This window comes from Danio rerio, chromosome 7, assembly GCF_049306965.1.
Source record: "Danio rerio strain Tuebingen ecotype United States chromosome 7, GRCz12tu, whole genome shotgun sequence".
In the NCBI taxonomy this organism is placed as follows: Eukaryota; Metazoa; Chordata; class Actinopteri; order Cypriniformes; family Danionidae; genus Danio; species Danio rerio.
Window position 1 is genome coordinate 15197041 of NC_133182.1, and position 26375 is coordinate 15223415.

Sequence of the window (26375 nt, forward strand, 5' to 3'; positions counted from 1 at the left end):
TCAACAGGTACAGCATGAAAACTCTAAAAGTGGATGGCTACTTCTCACTTAGGGCGGTCTATGCTAATAAGGTAGAGATTGTCACTAAAGGGTTTGGCTTTCCCCCTCTGATGACATGTACAAATTGAGAATGTCAATCAAAGTGTTTCTCTATCTAAGAGTTAACACATTTGTACCATAAGAGGCTGGCTATATTTACACACTGTAAAAACACAAGTGTTTAACCCCCCTATAAAAGTGATGCTTGCATAATGGGTCACCTTTAAAACTTTTATTTATTTATTTATTTGTACTTTTTCTGAACAACTACAACAACAAAAGAAATCTGAACAAGAAATGGGAAGCACTGATGTGTGCATTGTGAGTTTAGATGTAGGAGTGTTCCTCACATGTTAAAGAGCTCCAGCAGTGCTGTATGTCCTCGACTATGGGCGATCAGCACCGGTGTGTCCCCCTGTCTGTTACGCAGGCTGAGGGCCTCTCGGGCTCCGGGCTGCTTGAGGAGAAATCTGGCCACTTTTGAAAGCCCACGGCGAGCGGCAAAATGAAGGAGCGTCTCTTGAGGATCCATTCCTGAAACACAAAATTTACAGCAGGGAAAATAAGTATTAAACACGTCGTGTTTCTTCCTAGGAATAATATTTCTAAAGGAGCTGTTGACATGAAATTGAACAAGATTTTGGTAAAAGCCCAAACAATATAAACATAATAAAATAAAACAAAACAATCTGAAAAATTAGTAATGTATAATAACAATGAAATGACGCAAGGAGAAAGTGCTGAACTACTGAAATGTATTTATTACTTTATATAAAAGACTTTTTTGGTGATGGCAGCTTAAAGACGCCTCTCATTTAGAGAATGAAGTCACATGCATTGCTCAGGTGTGAGATTTACTTCAAAAGAGTGTAAAAATGTTGATGGTTCTGTGGGTCTCGTCTTTCAATTCTAATCTTTATATGTATGATCTATTGGATTCAAGTCAGGGGATTGGCTGGGCCAATCTACAGCTTGATGTTCTTTCTCTGAAAGAATTTGAATTTCCTTGGCTGTTTTTTGGATTCTTGTCTTGCTAAAATGTCCCCCCTGGTTTCATCTTTATCATCCTGCTAATGTAAATGTTGGACTGAAGCAGCTAATATTCATTTACAATGAGAAAGGGCAGAGGGTTGCTGAAGAACTACTGAAAATTTTCAGCTGCAGTCTGGGATTTCACTGCCTGTCTGCACTTCCCTTTCTTCATATGTTCAATACATTTTCCCATGCATCTTTTCATTTTATAACACATAACTTCATTTGTAAACTATTTAGATTTGTTTTCTGCATTTCAGGTTTCAAGTCGACGGCTCCATTAGAAATATGTTTTCTGAAAAAATAATGACGTGTTCAATACATATTTTCCCTGTTATATTTCAAGACAAGATCTATTTCTATCAAAAGGATGTGTGGAAACAAGACACTGGGAGACACACTCTTGCACTTACACACACACATACACTACAGGCAATTTAGCTTACCCAATTCACCTATACCGCATGTCTTTGGACTGTGAGGAAAACTAGAGCACCCGGAGAAAACCCACGCGAACACAAAGAGAACATGCAAACTCCACATTGAAATGCCAACTGACAAAACCGGGACTTGTACCAGTGACCTTCTAGCTGTAAGGCGACAGCGATAAGCACAGAGCCACCGTGTGCTGGACATCTGCTGGATAAGTTGGCGGTTCATTCCGCTGTGGCGAACCCTGATTAATAAAAGGACTAAGCCGATCAGAAAATGAATGAATTAATAAATATTACAAAGTTAGATTAAATATATTGTATTATATTAATTATTTTTCATAAATTATATTATATTTATCATTATTTTATTTTTGAAGTAATTTTATTAATATATTATAATATTTATATATGTTATATTATAAAGTTATGTTAATTATTTTGTATTCATTATATTATGCTGTTTTAAATATTTTATAATTAATTACATTATATTAATCATGTTATTTTATTTTAAAACTATATTATATTATATTATATTATATATTATATTATATTATATTATATTATATTATATTATATTATATTATATATTATATTATATTATATTATATTATATTATATTACATTATATTACAAATTAATAACAAAATATGTTTCCAACTGATATTTATTTCAAATAAAAATAGCACAAGAACAACTGTCAAGTATAATAATTCACGCCACGGGTTGTTTAAGACGAGGCCAAAGAGAACAGAACAACCAGTGCAAAAACAATTCTGACTAATTAAACATTTAAAAAGATCTGACAACAGTCATTATCCTCAAACTGTAAGTGACCCGTCAGCCGTCATGAACCCAAAACAACCATTCTGATAACTTGGAGCCGGATCTGGAATGTCATTTAGGGACGTCTGTTTGGCTGCAAATGCAAGCTCTAAAATAATCCAGAACATTCTCTTCTAAACTTGTAATGATACCCAAAAAAAGAATGAAAAATTACAAATAGAGGCACAAGACATTATAGGCCAAGATTAGCTTGAAACGTGTCCACAAATAAGAATCCATTAGCTTTCTAAAATATAACAGCATGTATTCTAATAGTAAAACAAGTGTAACATCACATTAAATATGGCTGTTTTTTTTCTTGATTTTGTAGAATGTTACAAATCAATGTCATACAGTAAGTGTAATCAAGGCTAATACTAATGCTTAGACGCCCCCTACAGGGCCAACCACACTACTGTTAATACACTGTAATCTAATGGGCATGCATGTTGTATGTAATGTACTAAATAACGAATAGTAAGATGGCATCTCTGATTGCCCATTATATGTATAAGCTCTCCAAATATTTGTAATTGGTTGTAATGCTAACCACTGTAAATGTACATCATGAAAAGTAATTGAATAGCATACAATTAGTTTTTCTGGCAATAACCAAAACATATTTAGTTTAATTGTGCAAATGTATTTTAGTGACAGCTTCACATAAAAAATCCATATTAAAAAAAGTCAAATTCAATATTATTTTCATTTTATTTTAGGCATGTTTGGGCGAGACCCATACACTCTCACATGCACACACATAAACTACGGCCAATATAATTTATTCAATTCACCTGTAGCGCATGTCTTTGGACTGTGGGGCAAACCAGAGCACCCGGAGGAATCCCATGCAAACACGGGGAGAACATGCAAACTCCACACTGAAACGCCAACAGACAAAACTGGGACTCGTACCAGTCACCTTCTTGCTGTGAGGCGACAGCGGGAAGCACTGAGCCACCAAGTAGTATCTGTGTCTGTTTTAGACTGATGTATTAGATGAACACTTTGTTAGGGCGGTATAACAGCACCCCTCCGCTCTTATCAAGGCAGCGCCACCAGCATTTTAGCTGTCCAATTGCCCGCTCTACACCTGCGAAAATGGGCATCATTGTATCTGCGCTCTTGGTCAGATTGTGGGTTGTTGAGGAGGGTTAACAGGCACATCTTTAATGGACATCTTTAACGGTCTTCTGATATGTAGTTATATAATTACGCTCAATAAAATAAAATAAAATAAAACAAAATAAAATAAACTTAGCTGGAATAATATCTTTAAATACATCACTCACCAAAAAGCCACCCAACACACACCCTGCCACCTTGGAGCCTCCTCGCTGTCTCCCTTTCCAAATTTGGACCCAACTCAGCACAGAGCTTCAAGAGGATAGCTCTTGGAAATCTGAAACGGCTAATAAGCCAGTTTCCTTTCAGATTCGACCATTGACAATGTCCTCTAATAAGGCCAACACTGCCATTCCCATAGACAAATGACTGTACACATTTGCAAATGGTTTTATATGTTCTATATCACATAACTGATAAATTTATTTTATATATATATATATATATATATATATATATATATATATATATATATATATATATATATATATATATATATATATATATAGTGTCAATTAACCTGTTTTATCAATTATAAATTAATAGCAATGTGTATCACATGTGTTGGTGTGATACTTTGTAGTGTGTAGTTTAACATAATTGCCTCTAGGATTCGCCTATGGAAATAAAACAAACACACACAAGAAATACACGTACTTCAGACATAAAGTTGGCGCAGACCAACGCACATTCTCACGTTAATTTCATCGTTAGTAAATCCAAACGTGAGCGTGAAACCTGACGTATGCAAAGTTTTTGTGCATACGCAGCGTTGATACATGAGGCCCCGAGTGGGCAAGTGCGCGCTACTTCATATTTGCTTGCACTAGTCGTGCACCTCCATTGGAAATAACAGGCTTAGCCAACCACATTTTAATAAAACTATAGCGGTTCAAACCAAACTTTTTTCATCAATATTGACAACAATGTACCATCAATACCAATACCAATACTGTTTTATCACCCAGCCCTATGAGCAACTACTAATGATGACTGTCTTGTTCCAAAGTGTAAGACCTCCTTTCCTCTTTTTTTTTCTCTGTTAAGGGAACCAAATTGTGGAATGCCTAAAATTAGAAAGTAAATGTAAAGTAAATGTTTTAGTGGGGTACTTTTAGTCTATTATTAGTTTGTTTGATTATGCTGCCTTTGCTTTTGCCTTACAGTTATTTTATGTAAAGAATTATAATGTTGTGTATATGTAATATTTTATTTTCATTTAATTTTTTATTTATAAAGTCAAGTCTCCCTTGGACAAGCGTTGCTAATTAGCAAGTCTGTTAAAACACTTAAACAAATGCATTTGGTTTGTCCAGTGTAATTATGATGTCCATGGCAAATAAACAAATAAATAAAAATCACCAGCACAGATCTAACCACTAGCCTCCTCCAGGCCTCACTCACGTGTGTTATTTCCAATCAGGCTCCATCCAGGGGGCAGCGTGAGGTGTTTGAGGGCCAGGGAAAGACTCAGGTCCAGCTTTTCACACTCCTGCAGGGGGATCTGATGCTCGTCCAGTAGTAGAGCCTCTTCTAGGATGCCCGTCTGCCCCACCGCACTCACCAAGAACTGGGCCATGTCGAAGGCCAAGTCCTGCACGAAGACCAAAGGCTCGGTGGCCAGAGAATGAACCAAACCGTCCGGCCCAGTGGAGAACAGGGTGACCAGCACTGATTCACAGCAGTTATGAGCTGCAAAGAGCAAAGAAAAAAAACACATCAGGAATTCAGTCGAACACACATAAGACAATAACTGATGTGGATAACTGACGAGAAGTGGAAAAGAACAAAAAAAAACATACACAATCATATATTTAACCCTCTACCAAATGCATTATTACAAATCTATAAAAAGAATATTTGACTTTTATTTTTCTTAGAATGGCTTAACTTGAAGAGACGTAAAGAGAAATACTTTATGACATGTTGCCATATGGCAACAACGTCCAACAGTGGAAGTAACTTAGAAATTTCTAATTTAGAATTTTCCTTTTAATTAATAATTTTGTTGTTTGAAATTATGTAATTGGTGTTGCAGTTGTAACGTTCCCTTGCAGAACGTATTTTGGATAAGTGTGTGCGTTCGTTTGTATGTGGGTGTGTCGTTTCATGCATGTGTTACAGGTACGAACGGCATTGGAGGATCCGCATTTCGTGCTGATGACGTTGGCCGCTGACGCTGGGTTTGCGCCACCAATCGCTGGTTGGCGTAGCGATTAAAAGCCGAGCCCAAACTGCAATGGCGATCTCTCTCTATCTCTCTCTCTCTCTCTCTTACCTTCTCGCCACTTCTCGCTCTTATTCTTTCTGTGGGTCTCTGTGAGGACAGTCTCTCTTGCGAGGGCTAGTCTGAGAGAATGTGTTTTGCTTGTTTAATGCTCTTGTCTAAAGTTTGCGATTTAATAATGCTTGTGAAATTGTCCAGTTAACTGACATGTTTGAGTGATGCCTCGGAGAGGTGTAGGAGTGAGTAAGTCGCGCGATATACATATACAACACTCAGATTGATATTTTGTATTAGTTCATTAGGTTCAGGAGAATGTGCTGTTTTCTGTATGTTTTGTTTTTAGTTAGAGCAGTTTAGTTAAGACGTTTGGTACGTTGAAGATGTTTCTTTTCATGCTTTTCTTTTCATATTAATTTAGATTGGTGAAAACAGTTATTGAGTTTTGTTATATTTATTTCTTTGATTTAAGCACATTCAACTACTTCCTCTCCCCCCAGGTAATTCATTATTTAATCATTGTAAATATTTTTCTTTCACTGTATAATATATTTTCACTGGTTTTCATTGGATATATGGGCAATAAATAATTGCAGTGATTATTTGATTCAGTTTATTTCTTTCTCCATCCGCTTGTCACACACATTAAACTAATGTATGTTATGTCATCTACTCCGTTTAATATTAACATCTAAAAGGACGTAACAGTATTATAAGCTTTAACACAGAAATTATAAGTAAGTAAGTAAGTAAGTAAGTAAGTAAATAAGTAAGCAAGTAAGTAATGTGTATTTATAAAGCGCATTTATTGTGTATGGCCTTACACCCAAAGCGATTCACAATCATGCAGGGGGTCTCTCCACTCCACCATTAGTGTGCAGCATCCACTTGGATGGTGCGATGGCAGCCAGAGGACAATAGCGCCAGTGCGCTCACCACATGCCAACTATTGGTGGAGTGGAGAGACCGTGATAGAGCCAGTTCATTGGACGGGGATGACTGGGAGGCCATGATTGGTAGGGGCCAATGGAGGGAATTTTTAAGAAGTGGGAATCCCGAGTCACTGCAATTGTTTTTTTGGGGGTCACAGGCTGAAAAGTTTGGGAACTCCAGTTGTTGGTGAACAATTAATCAGTGCAAGTTAATGCATGTCAATGAAAAAAGTCATCTTCAATCAAAGTCTTGCTTCTGCGTCTGTCTCTGTTGACATCAGTTCGATGAATTCAGCCACAATATTCTTAACCTCATCCTTCTAACCATTCATTTTCTACAAGGGAATGATGCGCAAAAACAAAGCCCTGCCCCCTAATCATGATTCATTTTCAGTCAGAAGCATATCAACATTCAAAAAAAGTCTCATGAAATTCCTGTTCATGATAACTTCAAAGATTATAAAACTAAATAAGCAACTAATTAAAACTATTACAGTACCTCAGTGATTCTACAAAAGCACCGTCTCTGTAATCCCCTCCATCAGCAGATCATCCTCTTCACTGACTGCTAAGACATTACACCTGACACTAAACACATCACTACAGTAAACATTGCTGTGCTCAACTTCATTCATTCAAGCAGAGCGAACGAATCCATAGAGAGCGTTCGCTTCAGTGACCAAACAGACAATTAAACTACACAGCATCCAAAAATTGGCACCATTTAACAAGATATAAGGTTAATGCATATATATATTCTCAAATACGAGCTGCAAACACACAGCTGATCAGTTTGGCCACCGAAGTCTTTCAGAATATGAGATGCACCGTGTTTACTTTGACTCAGTCCACTTTTGAGTCTTTAATAGGATTACCAAGCATACGTGTTATATTGATTGGAGCAATACTGCCACCTTGTGCAGATAAAATTATCCATATAAAGAGTACATAAGCATCTAATTTACAGCTGAAGTCAGAATTATTAGCCCTCCAGTAAAATTTTAATTATTTTATATTTTTCCCCAATTGCTGTAAAACGGAGAGAAGACTTCTACACATTATAGTTTTACAAACAAATTTCTAATAACTGATTACGTTTATCTTTGCCATGACGACAGTACATAATATTTTACTATATATTTTAAGATACTAGTATTAAAAGTGGAATTTAAAGGTTTAACCCTTAAAGACCGAGACAGCCGCCCGCGGCTAAAAATAAGTATTGCTCTTAAATGTTTAATAACTTTTGATCCGCTGATCCGATCCATACAATTCAAAGATTGGCATAAAGAAGAGAATCTTAGCTTTCCATCGCTGTATCACATTACATTCACGGACTTTCAGAGGCTCCGGAATCAGTGTGGTTACGTCATCAAATTTTGACAACGCTGATTTGACAAAGGAACGCTCGTCACTTGTCTCTCCGGACAAACCAGACATGATATATGGATGTATTGTCCCTCCTCCATGCCCAGATTGGTTCAAACTCGCTCTATCTCAACCAATAAGCATAGGTTTCGCTTTGTGAACCAACAATCAGCTATTTGAACAACACGGAATGAGAGATAGGCTGCACATTTACGCGCGGCTAAATAAAACGCTAAAAAAAAAGTTTTGCATGAAATAATTCTCATACTAAGTACTTTTGCATGCACAACAGCACAAAAACATGACAAAACAGTGACACAGCAAAGACGAAGTGCTGCTCTTTTCGAAGTGCTGTTGTTTTCAAAGGACGCAAATAAAGGTTGGGCTGTTTGTCTGCATTGCACGCGAACCATATACATATCCGCAGACAACCATATCCATGCTGGCACATAAAACCTAAGGATGGTCCATATTGAATCTAGTTTAGTTATGTAACTATTTATAGTATAGTAAATATTTATATCTATTTTATTTACTGAGGATTTGCACCATGTTTATTTGGACTTTGACGCATTATTTATTATTTTCTTATTTTATATTTATTATTATGAGGGGTGTTGTTTATGGTAACTAAAAATATATTATTTGGAAAAAAGTCAAATTTGCTTCAGTGTTCTGTTATTTTGTAACATTTTTTTTCTGTTTAGTTCATTCCCAGAAGTTTTGGGCAAATACATTGTCAGTAAATAAATGCATTTTTTCCCCCCATTGAAAAACGCCTTGGAATAACATTGAAATAAATTGCTATAACTTGCTCAGGGAATGGTGGATGTAGACAAAATTTATTTTGGAAGTATAAAACATCATAATATGTATTTCTAAAGAAAGAAAAACAAACTTCATAAGGTTTTGTTTGTAATAACTAGAAAATGCCACTTTTTTTAAAAATCGTTTCTGGAAAATTCTGGAATATTTTCTGTCTGTTCATATGTTTTTGGACCAAATAAAGTTTTAGACTGGACCTTTAAATGATACAGATTGAAACTACAGGTTCTCCTGTTTAAAATAATATATGACACTTGAGTCTGACTGCTAAAATAAAAATAAAACTGCTTTAAAAAAATAATAATAATATAGGCCCATTAGGTGCCCACAAAATACCTCTAGGTCTTTAAGGGTTAACTAGGTTAATTAGCTTAACTATTAACAATACTAAAAAATACTAAATAATAAAAAAAAATATTGCTTAAGGTGGCTAAAAATGAAAAACCTTTTTTAATATAAAAAAAAATTAAAACTGCTTTTATTCTAGCCAAAATAAAACAAATAAGTCTTGCTCCAGAAGAAGAAAAAAAATAAATTATATATATATATATTTATATATATATATATATATATATATATATATATATATATATATATATATATATATATATATATATATATATATACACACACACACACACACACACACTTATACAGTATGTGTGTGTGTGTGTGTGTGTGTGTGTGTGTGTGTGTGTGTGTGTGTGTGTGTGTGTGTATATGTATATATATATATATATACATATACACACACACACACTTATACAGTATGTGTGTGTGTGTGTGTGTGTGTGTGTGTGTGTGTGTGTGTGTGTGTGTGTGTGTGTGTGTGTGTGTGTGTGTGTGTGTGTGTGTGTGTGTATTAAAAACCCAAAACATAAATTCACATAGAAAGTATGTTAACATTATATTGAAACTTTCAATGATATTTTCCAGAACAACTGACCACAGAGTAATGGGATCAGAAAAATATTTATCTGTAAACATATTTTGTACTTTAAATGAGAAAAATAAATATGCGTTATGGATGTGACAAAAAAAATGTCTGTGGGTTTACAGTATACAACATACTTTGTAGAAATTCTGTAAATTAAACTGCATTACCCAAAAGAAACATTGCTAATCAAAAGAAGACATGGCTCACTATAAAACAAAAATTATTGGTTTTATTTTATTTAATATTTTCACAGTTATGAGGAAAAAGTGTCGTTATGGATGTGACATCTCTCTGTTATGGATGTGACAGATCTGTAATTGCCACTAGTGTGACTTTAGTAAATCAAATATTATAGTTTGAAAACACGGAAAGATGCATTTTTGAGTATTTCTAAAGTCCTGTAAAATATTTGCTGACCCAAAAAACCCAGAAAAGGTTTCGGTATTTTAGTGAAAACTTAAATTTTTTCATGGCAAGGTTGACATTTGCATGGAATCGCTCATATATAGCTGCCGTTTCAGCTGCAACCCATCACTGGGAAACACCCAAACATTCTCATTCACACATATATACTATGGACAATTTAGCTTACCCAATTCACCTATACCACATGTCTTTAGACTTGTGGGGGGAAAACACGCTAACGCGGGGAGAACATGCAAATACATACAGAAATGCCATAGATTTACATTTTTGGCTTTGCATATGCTTCTTCCTATTCCTTTTCAGACAAGTACAAGTTTAAATTGTTTTGTTTTCAGTTGTATTATTTCTTTTGCTTAATAATTATATTTAATTAGTTTAGTTTATTTATGACATGTTTGAAAAAAAAAAAGTTTACGATTTTTTTATTTCTTCAACCCACAATTCCCTAACACAGTGTTTCTTAACCACATTCCTTGAGGACTGCCAACACTGCATGTTTTGGATGTCTCCTTTGTCTGTCACACCCCATTACAGGTCTTTCATTTTGCTAATGAGCTGATCATCTGAATCATGTGAGCTTGATTAAAAAAACATCGAAAATGTGCATAACTGCTGGTCCTCCGAAACGTGGTTGAGAAACACTGCCCTAACAAACCTAATTTTGAGAAACCATATTCCAAAGGACAGGACACATTTCACAAAAAAACTTAATTAAAAAAAAACAGTGCTTAAAAGGTAACAGTAAGCATCAAATATTTCAAAGTCCCCATAACATGCTCACCTGGACACACAGCCTGAAGGGTGGCATGGTTGACCTTCAGTGTGCTGGTTATATGTGTCTGAGCGGAGCCGCTGAACAACAGGAAGAACAACACCTCGTCCTGTTCTCCTTCACAGAGCGTCTCATCACACAGATCAACTGTCAGAACACACTTGCCCTGACACACAATACAAAAACACAAGTTTCAGATACAAAAGAATGCACTTACGAATAACTTAATATGCTACTGGCACAAAATATAAAGTGACAAAGCCAATTATAAAAGAGGTTTGAATTAACATGACCATCTTGACCTTTAAACTTATAATGATAAAACATGATTTACTACACACAAGCACTGAATGAGTAAGTGTGCTAAAAGCAGGACAACAGAAGCTATTCTTGCTTCTAAATTCAAATATTTTAAGTCAAGAACTTAGTCAAACGCAATAAAAAAAATAAGTGAAGTTGTGGTTGCAACAGGATATGTTGGTCTGCAGAGATTAACACAGATAGGATTTAACAGCTCACGCCCTGATCTGCTCTCTTTCTGTCACACTAATACACACAATTAGAACTAATATTCAGACAAGTTTTTTTTATAAAGTTTGGTGCTTACTAGAGTGGTATAGATATACAGCCATGTTGTATCACTATGACTGCATTATTGTGGTAATCGCGCACAGAATGCATCATATTTTTTCTTCTGGAGAAAGTCTTGTTTTATTTTGTCTAGAATAAAAGCAGTTTCTATTTTTTAAAGCAATTTTATGGTCAATATTACTAGCCCCCTTGACCAATATATTTTTTGAATTGTCTACAGAATAAACCATCGTTATGCAATGATTTACCTAATTACTCTAACTTGCTGAGTAAAGGCTGGATCACACTGTGCGATTTTTTAAAATCCTGAAAAATTGTAGCCTGTCAGACTGCACGAACATGGCTCACATGTCACACTGTGAGGTCTCAGATATCATAAAGTCAGACTGAACGACAAGGAAGATGCGCCAAACACGAAAGAAAATGCCCCTGGAGTTCGACGTCATCCTCCCGTGACTTTCACTATCTCGCATTCTGAAATGATTCCTCACAGCAAATGTAAACAATCTGTAGCAATTTTGTGTACAGCGTGCCTCAATAATAAAACCAGGAAGAAAAAAAACATTTTTGTGTTTTCAAAAACATTTTTTATTGACATGTCCTGTGATCATTTGCCTGGATTGCGTCATCAAAGTCAGCACTTATATTTGGTTTTTGGATTGACACTCATCGCAGCTGTTGTCACACTGCAGGAAAGGGTCTGATATCCTCATCTGGGGAAAAATCTGATCGCAACAGGCATTAAGCGGCTGACTGTGAACTAGGGCTGCTCAAATTTTGGGAAAAATCATAATCACGATTATTTTGGTCATAATTGTAATCATATTTATTCACATTTGAAGTCAAAATTATTAGCACTCCTAAGAATTTTGTTAAAATAAATATTTCCCAAATGATGTTTAACAGAGCAAGGAATTTTAATAGTATTTCCTCTAATATATTTCTTCTGGAGAAAGGCTTATTTGTTTTGTTTTGGCTAGAATAAAAGCAGATTTAAATATTTTGAAACCTCAATATTAATAGCCCCTTTAGGCAATAAATATTTTTGATTGTCTGCAGAAGAAACTACTGTTATATAATGACTTGCCTAATTACCCTAATTAAGCTTTTAAATCACACTATGAATTTGAATTTTTGTATTTTAAAAAATATCTACTAAAATATTATGAGCTTAAAATTAATAAAATAAAATTAAGAAATAAAATTAATCGGTAATTAGAAATGAATGATTAAAACTATTATGTTCAGAAATCTTCTTTTCATTAAACGGAAATTGGGGGGAAAAGGTTGCTAATATTCAGGAGGGCTAATAATTCTGACTTCAACTGCATATATTATTTTCCTCCCTGCAAAGGAAAGAGAAATAAATACAATAAAATAAAAATATGAAACAAACTTTGCTTTTAGCATTTTCACCATAAGAAAAACACTTTAGCTACAAAAGTCTTCAGTCAAGAGCAAAGAGGGATTTTCTCGTTGTTTTATTAATCATGATAAAACAGGCGGCAGCTGTTGTGCTCTGTGACTTTAATGGTTTCGCTTTCACGTGTCTTTTGATTCTCAACTCGTTTGTTTATTACAAAATGAGGGTTAATATGAACAATCACTAAACACCGCGTTTTGACACCTATTTGACCATTAAAGTGCTTGCGTTAATGACTTTAGATGTGTGTGCTCTCTGCTCCTCACAATGTGCGAATGAGACCAAGTGCATACTGCATGCTTCTGACTGTCTGCGCGCCGCACACACATAAGCATGCGGTCTTTCGCGCTTTTAGGAGCAACAAGTGAGGACAACTGGACAGGAGATAGTAAATAATGAAATAAAAGTTTTTTCGATGAATGGTTTTTCATAATCGTTAGAAGCCATAATCGAAATCGAAATCTGATTTTCGATTAATTGCACAGCCCTACTGTGAACATGTCAAACCAACAATCAAAGATCACAGATTTTAGCATAGGATTTCAGGGATCTTTTAGGATTTCCCAAATTTGTCTCAGATAACAAAATCGTGGCTGTGAGCTGGGCTTTAACCCAATGATTTAAATTCCTTTAAAAACTACTTTAAGCTGAACAATAGTATGCTGACAAATATCAAGCAAAATATTATTTACTGTCATCATAGCAAAGATACAAGTGTGTTATTAAAATTGAGTTGTTAAAACCATTACATTTAGAAATCTTCTTTCTGTTCAGCAGAAATTGATGGGGAAAAAACACAGGGGGACTAATAATCCACTATATTATGGTGTGCACACTAGACGTGTCTAGCACAAATAAAATTTACTTCACAACAGACGGAACAGACGGATTCATGTCATGGGCAGGGTTTCTGTCTGCCCGGTGACTCCGGTTTTTGTTGCTAAATTGCCAATATGGATTTTATAGAGCAAATAGCTGTGATTATGTGCTTTAGGAAGGCTGATAAACAGCGAAGACTTATTTGGCGTTGTGTCTGAGTGCACTAGATCCTTTCAGAGGTGCACCCAGCTGTGTGAGTCCACAAACTCCTCCAGAAACTGTACCTGGATGGTGGCTGCTTTCAGCTGTGCTTTAGACTGAGCCAAGCCCAGTTTGATGAGCTGTTCTCCGGTGTTGGCAAGAGGATTTCCCCTGGGAAACCACCAACACGCACTACGTCATAATCACGCCCCTCCTGATTGGTTAACAAGGCCTGAATGTCCTAAATGTAACAGGGCTAAAGTTCAGATTTTTCAACTCGATTGATTCATGCTCAATTCGCGTCGCCTCATTCACGCAAATCACACCATTCGTGCCGCATCTTCGCGCAAATCGTGCCACAGTATGTCTACTCGCATCTTTGCATTGACTTAACATGTAAATCACGCGTGCTTGACGCTTCATCCGTGTCTGGTGTGAACGCATCATTAAGAGTTTCAATGGAGCATGTTTCATTATACAAGCATGACTGACAAAAATGTCAGAAATCTGAGCGGCATATTAGTGACTCCTGAAATAATCTCAGCAGAGGAAAGATGTCTATGGGAATAAAGGGACAATAAAGGGCGTCACACATGCTTCTGTCCTCAAAACCATCAGCATTGTTTCCATTTATCTCAGAGCTCTGGATAATCTAATATGGTTTCAGCAGTTAATTACAGACATTAACACAATGATAAGTGTCTTTGAAGCCTCATCGGATTTCACGGCAGTGGAGGGAAAATCCCTTTTCTTTGTTGACTGTATTCTGTACGTGAGATGGGCTTCTTGTGATAGTAACTCAATCCGGTCACACATCCTTCTCGCTGCTTGACTCGTTTTCTGATCTTGTAAGGTGCTGACAGTCACATTCCCCTTTGGGATCTAGGAGATGTATCCCTTGGAAGTGTTCAAATGAGGGTCACCAGTCTCCTGAATGAGAATTTGATAGACTTTTTGAGATTTGTATTGAAGGCGGCTGAAAGGACGACTGACTGTGAGATTGAGTTCTCATTATGTTATTGTGGCGTGTGTGCACGTATGTGTGAGGGTAAAATACATCCTTTTTTTTTTTTTTTTTTTTTTAAGATTTATTTTTGGCCTTTTTTGCCTTTATTAGATAGGACAGTATTTAGACAGGAAGCAAAGTTGGAGAGAGAGAGGGGGTAGGGTAGGGAAATGTCCTCGAGCCGGGATTTGATCTCGGGACGCCCTGACGTGCTACTGCACCATGTGTCGACGCGCTAACCACTAGGCTATTGCGCCAACTTAAATACATCCTTTTATCTCAGCTTAGCCGAGCAGAAATAACTGAAAGTAAGCCATTTGTTGGCTGACTGTATCATACATTTTTTTTAATGCCATGTCTCATGGCAAAAACAATTAAACTGATACCCAAAACTCATACAAAACAACTGATTCAACCAAAAGGGAAAATTCTGTGATTATTTACTCTCCCCAAAACACATTTTTGATTTCTGTTAAAAACAAACTATAATATTTTAAAGACAGCTGGCACACTTGTAACCACTGTCTTCTATAGAATTTGTTTTTCATACCATGGGTGTAAAAAGTTAGCAGTTTTCAGCTTTTTTTTTCTTCTTTTTTGTTCAACAGAAAATAAATTAACTCAAAGGTTTGGAACTGCTTAAGAGAGGAAACATTTTCATTTTAAGGTCAACTATTCCTTTAAGAAAATACCAAATTTAATAAAAAAGAGCAAACAAATAGGGCTGTGCAATCAATCGAAATTCAATGTTTCGATGGACTCTTTTCACAAGCTCGTTATGAGGCATTTAACGGTCATCAGCATCTTAAATCCTTTTAAGTTTTTAATATTTTTAGTCAAAAAAAACGTATGAACATTTGTGTATACTATCTTTGCTTAAATTACAAAAAACTAATGACCGCTTATGTGAGGTGTTTTCAATTCAGCTTCTATGGGACGAGACAGTAGATTTGACATTGTTCTCTCCTCTGTTTGCCAGTCAGTCTAACACAATTCTGAAAGTCTTTATAACATCATCATGGAGTTTTTTTTAAATATTTGAGCAAATAAGATTGTAAAATATATATTTGTTGTATTCTCCCATTCACTGTGCTCTAAGTTTTCCCAACTATGACGACTTCCGCTACTGAGAATCCGGGTGTATTATTATTATTATTATTATATAAATGATTTAAATAAATGATTTTTTATCCGATTAATCGAAAAAATAATCGACAGATTAATCCATTAATAAAGTAATCGTTAGTTGCAGTCCTACTAATGATACCAAAATGCTATTGGAGTTAATGCTATCAAAAAATTATATTGATGTCAATGCTATTGAAATGCTACTGATGCTAATGCTATTGAAACGCTACTGATGCTAATGATATTAAAATGCTACTGGTGTCAATGCTATCAAAAACGCTATAATGCTAATGATATCAAAAATGCCACTGATGCTATTGATATCAAAAATGCTACTAATACCAAAATGCTATTGGAGTTAATGCTATCAAAAAATTATATTGATGTCAATGCTATTGAAATGCTACTGATGCTAATGCTATTGAAACGCTACTGATGCTAATGATATTAAAATGCTACTGGTGTCAATGCTATCAAAAATGCTATTGATGCAAATACTATCAAAAAATGCCACTGATGCTAATGATATCAAAAAATGCTACTGATGCTAATGCTGCCAAAAATGCTACGGATGCTAATGATACCAAAAATGCTATTGATGCTAATGATGCCAAAAATGCTACTGATACCAAAAATGCTACTGATGCTAATGCTATTCATGCTAATGCAATCAGGCCAAAATGATTTGTTTTAAATGATTGAAACAGCTTGCTAAAGCGGAACTTTCAAGAAAAATTCAAAACCCCTTTGACTAACATTTGTTCATGGCCTTTACATAGCACGCATGTGTGGCTCTGAGACATTGCTTTGAGTATATTGGCGCCTTAACACTTCACTTGAAATTCAACTGAACATACACACTGTTTTCAAAGCAAGACATGCATTTCACCTTAATGGTTTCAACAGAGAAAATAAAGCTGAAGAATACATAATAATCAGCATGGAAGATACTTACATATAACGGGGCTTGACAGGGACTAAGTTTCATGACTCTGCACACTGCAAAAAAGAAAATAAAGTGAGTTCAATGCAAATTAACAGCCAGAAGTCAAACAAAGATCAGCTCAAGCGGAACACTTCAGAACTGATATTAAAAGGAGGTTTATGGCTCGATACGTTTGAGCATGAAAATAGCCTCAGCAAATGTGGAACTAATTCAAATTAGCTGACAATACAACAGCTGTTTATTAAATGGCACTACAGGCCTAGAACATAATCATGAGAGTGAGTCACACCTTCAGTCTAAATGAGTGCCAGACGTGTTAAAATACACTGCTTATTCCGAGGCCTGTATTTAGAGGAAACTAAGTGCGTGGTGAATCGCACGAAAAACGACTTCACTCAAATTCACTCAAAAAAGCGTTATATTCTGGACCTTTTGAATGACTACAATGTATTGATGTGTTATGTTAATAATCACTTAAATGTGACTGATTTGAATTTATTTTATGGTCTGCTGAAATTCTGGACTCTGATTGGCTGGAAGTTGTGCATTAAAGTCTGCATGAACTGCATGAAGTCTGCATGAATATTAATTGAGAAAAAATCGGGGGCGTGACTTGTTTTTTCCACTGCGAGCTGATTGGATTTAATAAAGTAGGCATTTTAATTACAAAGATCGGGAAAAGGGTTTCGGCAGAGTTATGACAACCTAACAGACACCTCCTCCTCACCATTTCAGTTTGTTGTCAAAACTGACAGCTAGAGGGGTGTGGTTAAGTATGTTGGCCACACCCAATATCTCAGACAGATGCAATCTGACAACTTTAGATTAGAAGGGCAAACTTTTTTTTTCTTAATGACACCCACACATGAATTGGTTAAGTTTTGATCACAGTTTGATATAAACACAAACATTATTAATAGTAACCATAGCAAAATAAGCGAAGGCTGCATCCTTCAAAAGATTTTAAGAGCATTTGCGTCAACATGGAGCAATGAAGGCTGTGTAGGCTTGTCTAATAAATCGAACTATTTTCTTTTAAAAAATGCTCTTTTCCTAGAATGAATTGTTAAGTTTTGTTTTGTTTTTATTTGGTGTATGGTACATTCCCTTTCCGTATGATACATTGCCTTTCCGTAAAGAATCTGTCATTGTGAATTTGTTTCAGAACTGGTAAAAGTCTTTTGCGTCTGGTTCATTTATTTTCTAAAATGTAAATTTGTTTTGTCCTTGGTAATATCGTTTTTCACATGTAATTTAGTCTTATGATAGGTAAAAATGTTTTCCAAAATGTAAATTTGCCTTTAGCTTTATTAAAGCGTTTCACACTTTGTAATGTTGTTTTGCACTTCCTGGCCACCGTAGTAAACAGTTGTGAGTTTAGTGAACTGATGACCCTAACGGCCAATCACAGTCATTCCTGTTGAGCGCAGTAACACAATGCCAAATCAGCGCTGTTTAGGAATGCACTCAACAGCACTCAAATGTAAGAGGGAAATGAATATTTTTAAAATTTCAGTACCAATTGGAATTGAATTCCAGTATAATGACAACACTACTTGGATCTCTAACTAAACGCATGTTAAAATAAAAATAAAAAAAGCTATGACATTTTATTGACAGTATCCATCTTTATGTGTAGCTGTGTGGACCAAAGAAAATATATTTGTACAGTTTGGGAAACTAGAAGTTTGGGAAACTTTTAGATCATTTAACACAAGTTTTAAAATCACTCTTAGAAAAAGTGGGCATAAACTGACGCTCATTTAGAAAGCGGAAGTGTTGTAGCTCACAAAAATGTGGTCAAAACTGTGCTGCAAAGTCAATGGAAAAGAATTAGACTAATTTAGATTTTATAAATTATAATAAACTGTGCTGAGAGCAGTACTAGTTTTAATTTGTTTATACCCTGGCAATTAACTTGTCTATAAATTGGCTTATTCCATGGAATACTAGCATAATCAACGATTTACAATGCTATAAAGTTTTTAAAAACGTACTTCATGTCAGGTTGTTCTTTGATCACAATTTCTTCTTTTCACCTTAACGTGCTTAAAAATAGGCTTAATTTTCTTCATGCAGAATGTATATTTATTTGCTGTTTTTGTTTTTTGAGGTGAAATCTGGACACTATGTAGATTGAACAATTTGATGTGTAATCCATTGTGTCCTTTTTTCTTAATGAATTTTTAGCGCACAGTAAATAAAGCAGCCTTGTCAGATTTAAGGAGGATCAGGTGAAAGGATAAACAGACAACTCTAATAATATCCATCCTAATCCTCTTCTCTCGTGCGCAGTTTTCTCTGCCTAGTGTTCACACAACCAAAAGTAAGAGTGAAGCCTCTGCTCACAAACCATTACTTTTTGACATCTGATTCTGCTAAACAAATCATGGTCCATAAAGCAAGACATGTTTACTTAAAAAGCACAAGTAAAGTTCATATCACATATTTAAAAATTAGGGATTCCTCTCCTTTTTTTGACTTAATGTAAGAAAAAAAAATCTTGCAAAACTTTGAAAACATTGGCAATTTATTTATTTATTTATTTTCAGTTTAAAGATAGGTTGACATGAATTTACAGTTGAAATCTTACTTTAAGCCTGTTTGTACATTTTATACTTGAATCTGTGCCTCAACAAGTGCAAATATCTTTTATGAAAATTTGAAACTAATCAGACACCACGGGGGTGCAGTGGATAGCATGTTCACCTCACAGCAAGAGGGTTGCTGGTTCAAGCTTCAGCTGAGTCAGTTGGCATTTTTGTGTGGAGTTCACATGTTCTCCCCATGTTCGTGTGGGTTTCCTACAGGTGCTCCGGTTTCCCCCACAAGTCCAAAGACATGCGTTACAGGTGAATTGGGTATGCTAAAATTGTCCGTAGTGTTTGTGTGTGAATGAGTTAGTTTGAATGGTTCCCAGTGATGGGTTGCAGCTGGAAGGGCATCCGCTGTGTAAAACATATGCAGGATAAGTTGGCGGTTCATTCCGCTGTGGTGACCCCAGATTAATAAAGGGACTAAGCCTAAAAGAAAGTGAATGACTGAATTAAACTAATTATGTTGTTTGACAATAGAAAATTTGACATCAATATCTCTGAGACTGAACAACATAGAGCCTCATATGAATAAATCTAAAAAAGATAGTAAAACACCTTTAATATTTTTAGATTACAGATTAGTTATTACTAATTAGCACACATATGGGTACATTATTCTTTAATAGAAGTTTTTAATTTTAAAATAATTTGTTCTTCAGCGTGACGAAGTGAATTTTTAGTGACTTTTGTGAGATACAATTTACTTACGCAGCCACACTGACATCCCAAAATCTCAGGAAATTAACCACATACTGTACTGTGAGCCCTAAAATAGGATTTTAAGAACCAAAATCCCCCAAAAAATTAAAATTTGTTCTTCAATACTCTCATTTACAGACATACAAACTAGTATGAAACGAAATACAAGAAAAAATAGCAAGTGCCCAGTGGTTAGTGTGCCGACATAAAGTGCGGATGGGCTCTGGGCGCCCCGAGTTCGAATCCTAGCTCGTGGACCTTTCCCGATCCTAGCCCACTCTCTCTCCCACTTCACTTCCTGTCAACCTACTGACAAAAAAAAATGCCAAAAATAAATCTTTAAAAGCATTATTAATAAAAAATAACAATAATAATAAAAATCAATAAGATCTGCCAATTTCTCTGAAAAAAATACCTGGCTGAACCTGAATACACCAATGACCAGTGAAACTGCCTTTAAGTAGTCTAAAATTTCCCTACAGTACACCTGTGATGTAAGCTGATATAAGCTTATACCTCAAATGCTTGCCAATACGTGAAGTTCGACTACACCAGTTAGAACATCAAAAGATGAAACTACACTTCCTACCTTGAGGTGTGGCTCTTCTGTGCTCCTTTCAAAATGTTCTATTGCATAAAATGTGCAACAGCACAAAAAGCAACACGAGCAGCAGTTTAATAGGGGAAGCTGTTTCATCACACCTCACTAAAACACTTTCAACTACACGTGACAAGTAAAAATTTAGGTTTCCTCCCAGATTAAACACCAATGGAAACCTCTATCTCTGAGTATGGCTTAGTCAAAATAATGAACAAAAAAAATGAGACTGACTTTATAAGAACAGAAGAAAGATATGTAAACCTCTCAGACCTGAGTTCATAGTAGTAGAGCATTTAGAAACAGATATTTGACTCTGGACCACAAGATTTATACAGGGGTGGACTGGCCATCTGACAATTCTGGCAAATGCCAGAAGGGCCGGACCATTCTTTAAATGTGAGCCGGTGAGCTATTTTTTAAATTTATTTATTTTTTGTTATATGTATTGTTTTACATGCAGGCAGCTTTTATCTCTTTCAAGATATGAGTATTATGATGATGATGATGATGATGATGATACTAATAATAATAATAATAAATGTTAAGCATTGGCCCAATCGACAATGATCGGCTGGTTTCGAAATGGTCTGACCCAATTAGAGGTTACGCAGACATAATCAAAATCTGTCAAGAATGTCAAATAAACTAAGTGCAACACAAGCTAAATGTCAGAGATGGACCATAAAAAAGAAAAAGTGGTGCCGAAAAGCTCAAAGAAATCAGATGCTGCCAAATGCATAATATTAACTGAAATAGTGTCGAAAGGGCACAGCGCAGGGGCGCAAGAAGGTCGTTATTTCTAGCCTCGGCTGAGTTAGTTGGTGTTTCTGTTGGTGTTTCTGTGTGGAGTTTGCATGTTCTCGTAAGTTTCCTCCTGGTTTCGCTGACAAGTCCAAACACATGTGCTATAGGTTAATTGGGTGGGCTTAATTTTCCGTAGTGAATGTAGATGAATGTGTGTGTGTGTGTGGGGGGGGGGTTCCCAGTGGGTTGCAGCTTAGAGGGCATCTACTGCGTAAAACATATGCTGGATAAGTTGGCGGTTCATTCCGCTGTGGAGATCCCAGATTAATAAAGGGACTAAGCCGACAAGAAAATAAATGAATGAACTGATTGCATGTATAAATTTGTTATAAATGAGTTGTTTAGTTCCAGTCACATACATCAAATGTTTAAATATCTATTAAATATGGTAGTGCTTATTTTATTTCACCATCTGTACACCAATATAAGTAGTAAATGTGCGTGTCTGTGTATGGGGCTGTGCCGGTGTGGTAATATGGCTACAGTGCCAGGGCTGATTTTTGGTCCCAGTCCGGCCCCTGGATTTATACATACTGTTACCTTCCCAAACCTACACCAGAATCTTTTTTTTTATTATTAATAATTAGGGTTCATATGATGGTTTGAATGGTTCAATTAAGTCAAAATTTAAATGAAATATGTTTACTTGGTACATTCTCCCATCACAGATCTCTTGTGTAGGGAGTGGAAATGCCACATTCATAAATGAGACACCTGAACTTTAAATAAATAAGCATCCCAGTGATGTAGGTTTTGTTATACTAGGACGATACTTTGCTGAAATACAACCATGTGAACATCTGGAATCTGAGTTAACCCTCAAGTGCTGTTGGGGATGTTTTCATCCACTCTGGAGTGATTTTGATTGTTGATTTGGGAGAAGGGTATGGCTGCAGATTTGCACTAGCACTTTTAAGGCTTGCACTCTCGGACTTGCACTCTCAGGCATCCACGCTTCCTCTGCAAGTGACGTAATTTACAATCGACACCTGCACTCTCCTATCACGTCCCTTGCAATAGACACAAATAAATCGGAAGTTTCCAGTTAATTTGCATTGCCAGTGATGACATTGTCTAATAATTCTAAATACTTAAGTTGTATACAATGTATACCCCCCCCCCAAAAAAAAAAAGTGCAACCCTGTGACTCTATTGAAGTATTCCTTCCTATAGACGACAACAGGGTAGGCGACATCAAATGTAAATATCTATGCTTTCATGCAAGCAGGTACAGGTGTCGATTGTAAAAGACGTCACTTGCAGAGGAAGCGGTTTTGCCTGAGAGTGCAAGTCCGAGAGTGTATGTGCAAATCCAATGTTTTTTGATAACAAATCTTATTTTGACACATATTTTGGTAAAATGCTTTAAATTAAAAAAAAAAATAAAAAATGCTTTCTGGGCAAACTGACTACCCTTTTGTTATGTTAGTGTCTGTTTTTGCCCCCATTGACTTCCATTAAAATGACTTTTTTTATTGCAAAGACATGACATTATATTATTATGCATTCTTGATTGTTGGGGGTTTTCCCTGTTGAGAAGAGGTCAAATTTGTCATTTTTGCTGTTGATCATCAGTTGCAGTGGAAATAAAAGCTTAGTTTCTGGCTTTAATATGGAGTTATAATGCAATATAGTGAGTGTGTGTGTGTGTGTGTGTGTGTGTGTGTGTGTGTGTGTGTGTGTGTGTGTGTGTGTGTGTGTGTGTGTGTGTGTGTGTGTGTGTGTGTGTGTGTCATGTGAGAGAGAGATCTTTGGGAACTTACTTACATTGATAAGTCTAAAATAAAATCTAATAAAGCACTTCAGCTCTCAGAACATAGCAACACATGCATGCACACACACACACACACACTATAATTTGTTGTTTTGTACAGGCATATCTAAAGGGTTAATGGTGCCAACTCACAAAAATTTGCGCATTTTACCTCTTGCCAACAAGGAAAACCACCACCAACCAAGTATACATGATTATTTGATGTCAAGTTTTCACAAGATGTTGTTACAATGGAAGCCAATGGGGCAAAAACAGCCACTAACATAACGAAAGGGTAGTCCATTTGAACAAAACACAAGGGTTAAAATTTTGTTTTATTTGACTAATTGTCCAGAGTTTTGATATATTTATAGCAAAAAATTCACAAGATATCTTTATGGAACATGATTTTTATTTAATATTCTAATGATTTTTGCCATAAAAAAATATATCAATAATTCTGACCTAATGTATTTCTGGCTATTGACAAAATTATACCAGTGTAACATAAGATGTCAAGGTTTTGTGGTCCAGGGTCAAAGTATGAACAATATTAAACAGAAAATGTATTTTAAATTGCAAACAAATTTGTGAATATTTTAGTTTTTTAGTTGTTTGATCAGATAGACAGACATTTTTTCAATAGTACAGTGTAAATATACTGCAAACATTAGAAGTCAAATCAAAAGCAAATTCCAATAGCTCAAAACAACTCAGCATATTTTGCCCTCAAGTGAGGGACTTGAACACGATCATCCACAAGGACCCTGCAATCAATGTCTTTTGTGGGCTTTTTCAAAAACGTCTGCAGAAAATGACAAACTATAATGATTTGATCTGACTATAATAATTGGGCCAGTTTATCTGAATTATGAGATAATCAGCATGTGTCAAAGCTCTGAAAGGAGGCCGAAAAGAATTATGGAGCCTCTGAGTTTGCATAAACCTCACATTTATCAGCATTGTGTGATTTTCCTCTGGACTTTATGGCGTGGCAAGTAAAGTCAATGTTTCAAACAGGCAATAACATGTTCGGCTATTGGTCTTGGAAGTGTAGAAATAACCAGGGCTGCATTAGTGCCTCAGGTGTGAAGATTTAATTAAGTCTAAAATGTGGCTGCCAAAGAAGCAGCTGCTTTTTGTTTGGCTTTTTTTTTTTTTTTTCACCTCCGCCAAGTGATATAATGAACTCTTACTCTATATTAGTTTATTTTCATATCAATTAAGCCTGATTGTACAGCAATTATATACACACAATTAATATTTTACACAAAAGGCACAATATAAAGACCACTGTCTGAGCTAAAATTTGGGGTGGTCCTACAGTGAAAATATTTAATTAAAGAAAGAATTCGGCCCAATCTGAATTGGGCCGAATTGGATAACAATTATGTAGAAGTGCACAAACCTAACCCTAAGCATACATAAACTGTAAACATATCTCTTAAATCTGATTGGCTGATTGGAATGTGGTTCCAGGATCAACATAGATGTTACTCCAGGAACATGTCTTACTTGGTGAAATCAGGTTGACAAATTAGAAACCAAGGGGTATAAAAATCTCCCAGAATACATTAGCTACAACAGAAACATGGCTGTATACTCCAGTCGGGAGATGCACAAATGATTATTTTTTGGCCATTATTGAGAATTTTTACAACAAACAAGCATATGTTTTAATACATTCATAACGGTGTTCAGGTTTTACGTTCATGCTTTTTTTTTTAAATAAATAAATTTTGCTATTTATAATTCATAATAGTAACTCCTGTGTAGCAGTCCCACAACATACTTTCACATCTGAAAACAATAGAATTGGTGGGCGCCAATAGCCTAGTGCAGTTGGAGTCAAAAGTCAGTCCTGGAGAGCCGGTGTCCTGCTGATTTTTGCTCTAACTTGCTTCAACACACCTGCCTGGAAGTGTCTTGTATACCTAGTAAGAGCTTGATTAGCTGGTTCAGGTGTGTTTGATTAGGGTTGGAGCTAAACTCTTCAGGACACCGGTCCTCCAGGACCGAGAGTGGACACCCCAGGCCTAGTGGTTACGTACGGCCGTGTTTAGTTTTTCTCGAGCGAACGCTGTGGGGCAGTGTGGCAAGGCTCCACTCCTTTTTCTTCGCGCTCACCGATTGACGGCTTGCCTCTGCTACCAGACGACCGGGATCGGGTCCGGGGAAGAGCAGTTCCGGAAATCAGGTAAGATGAAAAACAGAATCCGAAAAATAAGGGTGAGAACGCGGCGGGATCCGGAAACGCGGTCGAAATCAAAGACGAGGGCTTTTGCTGTTTTTTTTTTCTGGACGGCTTTTGCAAACCGTCGCTTGGGTTTAGGGAAGGAGGAGGAGGAGGAGGAGGAGGAAGAGGAGGGCGGCCGGGTCGGCTGGCCGCCCGCGGATCCGCGAAAACAAAAACTGCCCGAATACGTACCTCCCGGGTTGTCCACGGGGCTACGTTTCCACAGTGAGGCCGGGTTGAATTTAATTCATACAATTCATTTATAGTGCATGTCTTTGGGTTGTGGGGGAAACCGGAACACCCAGAGGAAGTCTACGCAAACATGGGGAGAACATGCAAACTCCACACAGAAATGCCAACTAGCCCAAATGGGACTTGAACCAGTGACCTTCTTGCTGTGAAGCGACAATGCTAACCACGAAGCCATCGTGCCTCCTCAGCAACTGAAAGTAGGTAGTTAAGTATTGGGGTGGCCAATCATATCAGAGGTGTTCAGTGCCACCTCAGACACCCCTCTGGCTTCACCACTGGTAAATACATACATGTTCAAAGACAATTAGAGACAGTTCTATGAAAATAAACAAATAGCATTCACTGTATTTCAGATATGCTACTGTATGACAGTAGTTGTC

The 26375-nt window shown here is 36.2% G+C and overlaps 1 protein-coding gene across 1 annotated transcript in view; it reads right to left on the reverse strand.

The window, feature by feature from the left end:
* Positions 1–290: 290 nt before the first annotated feature.
* The window catches only part of si:dkey-172h23.2, a 34280-nt gene continuing 8195 nt past the window's right edge, over positions 291–26375 (reverse strand). Inside the window, 4 exon segments of the mRNA NM_200799.1 lie at positions 291–573; positions 4860–5147; positions 10949–11105; positions 17063–17106. Of these exon segments, the coding sequence (NP_957093.1) occupies positions 386–573; positions 4860–5147; positions 10949–11105; positions 17063–17095 (666 nt within the window). The 5' untranslated portion in view covers positions 17096–17106 and the 3' untranslated portion in view covers positions 291–385.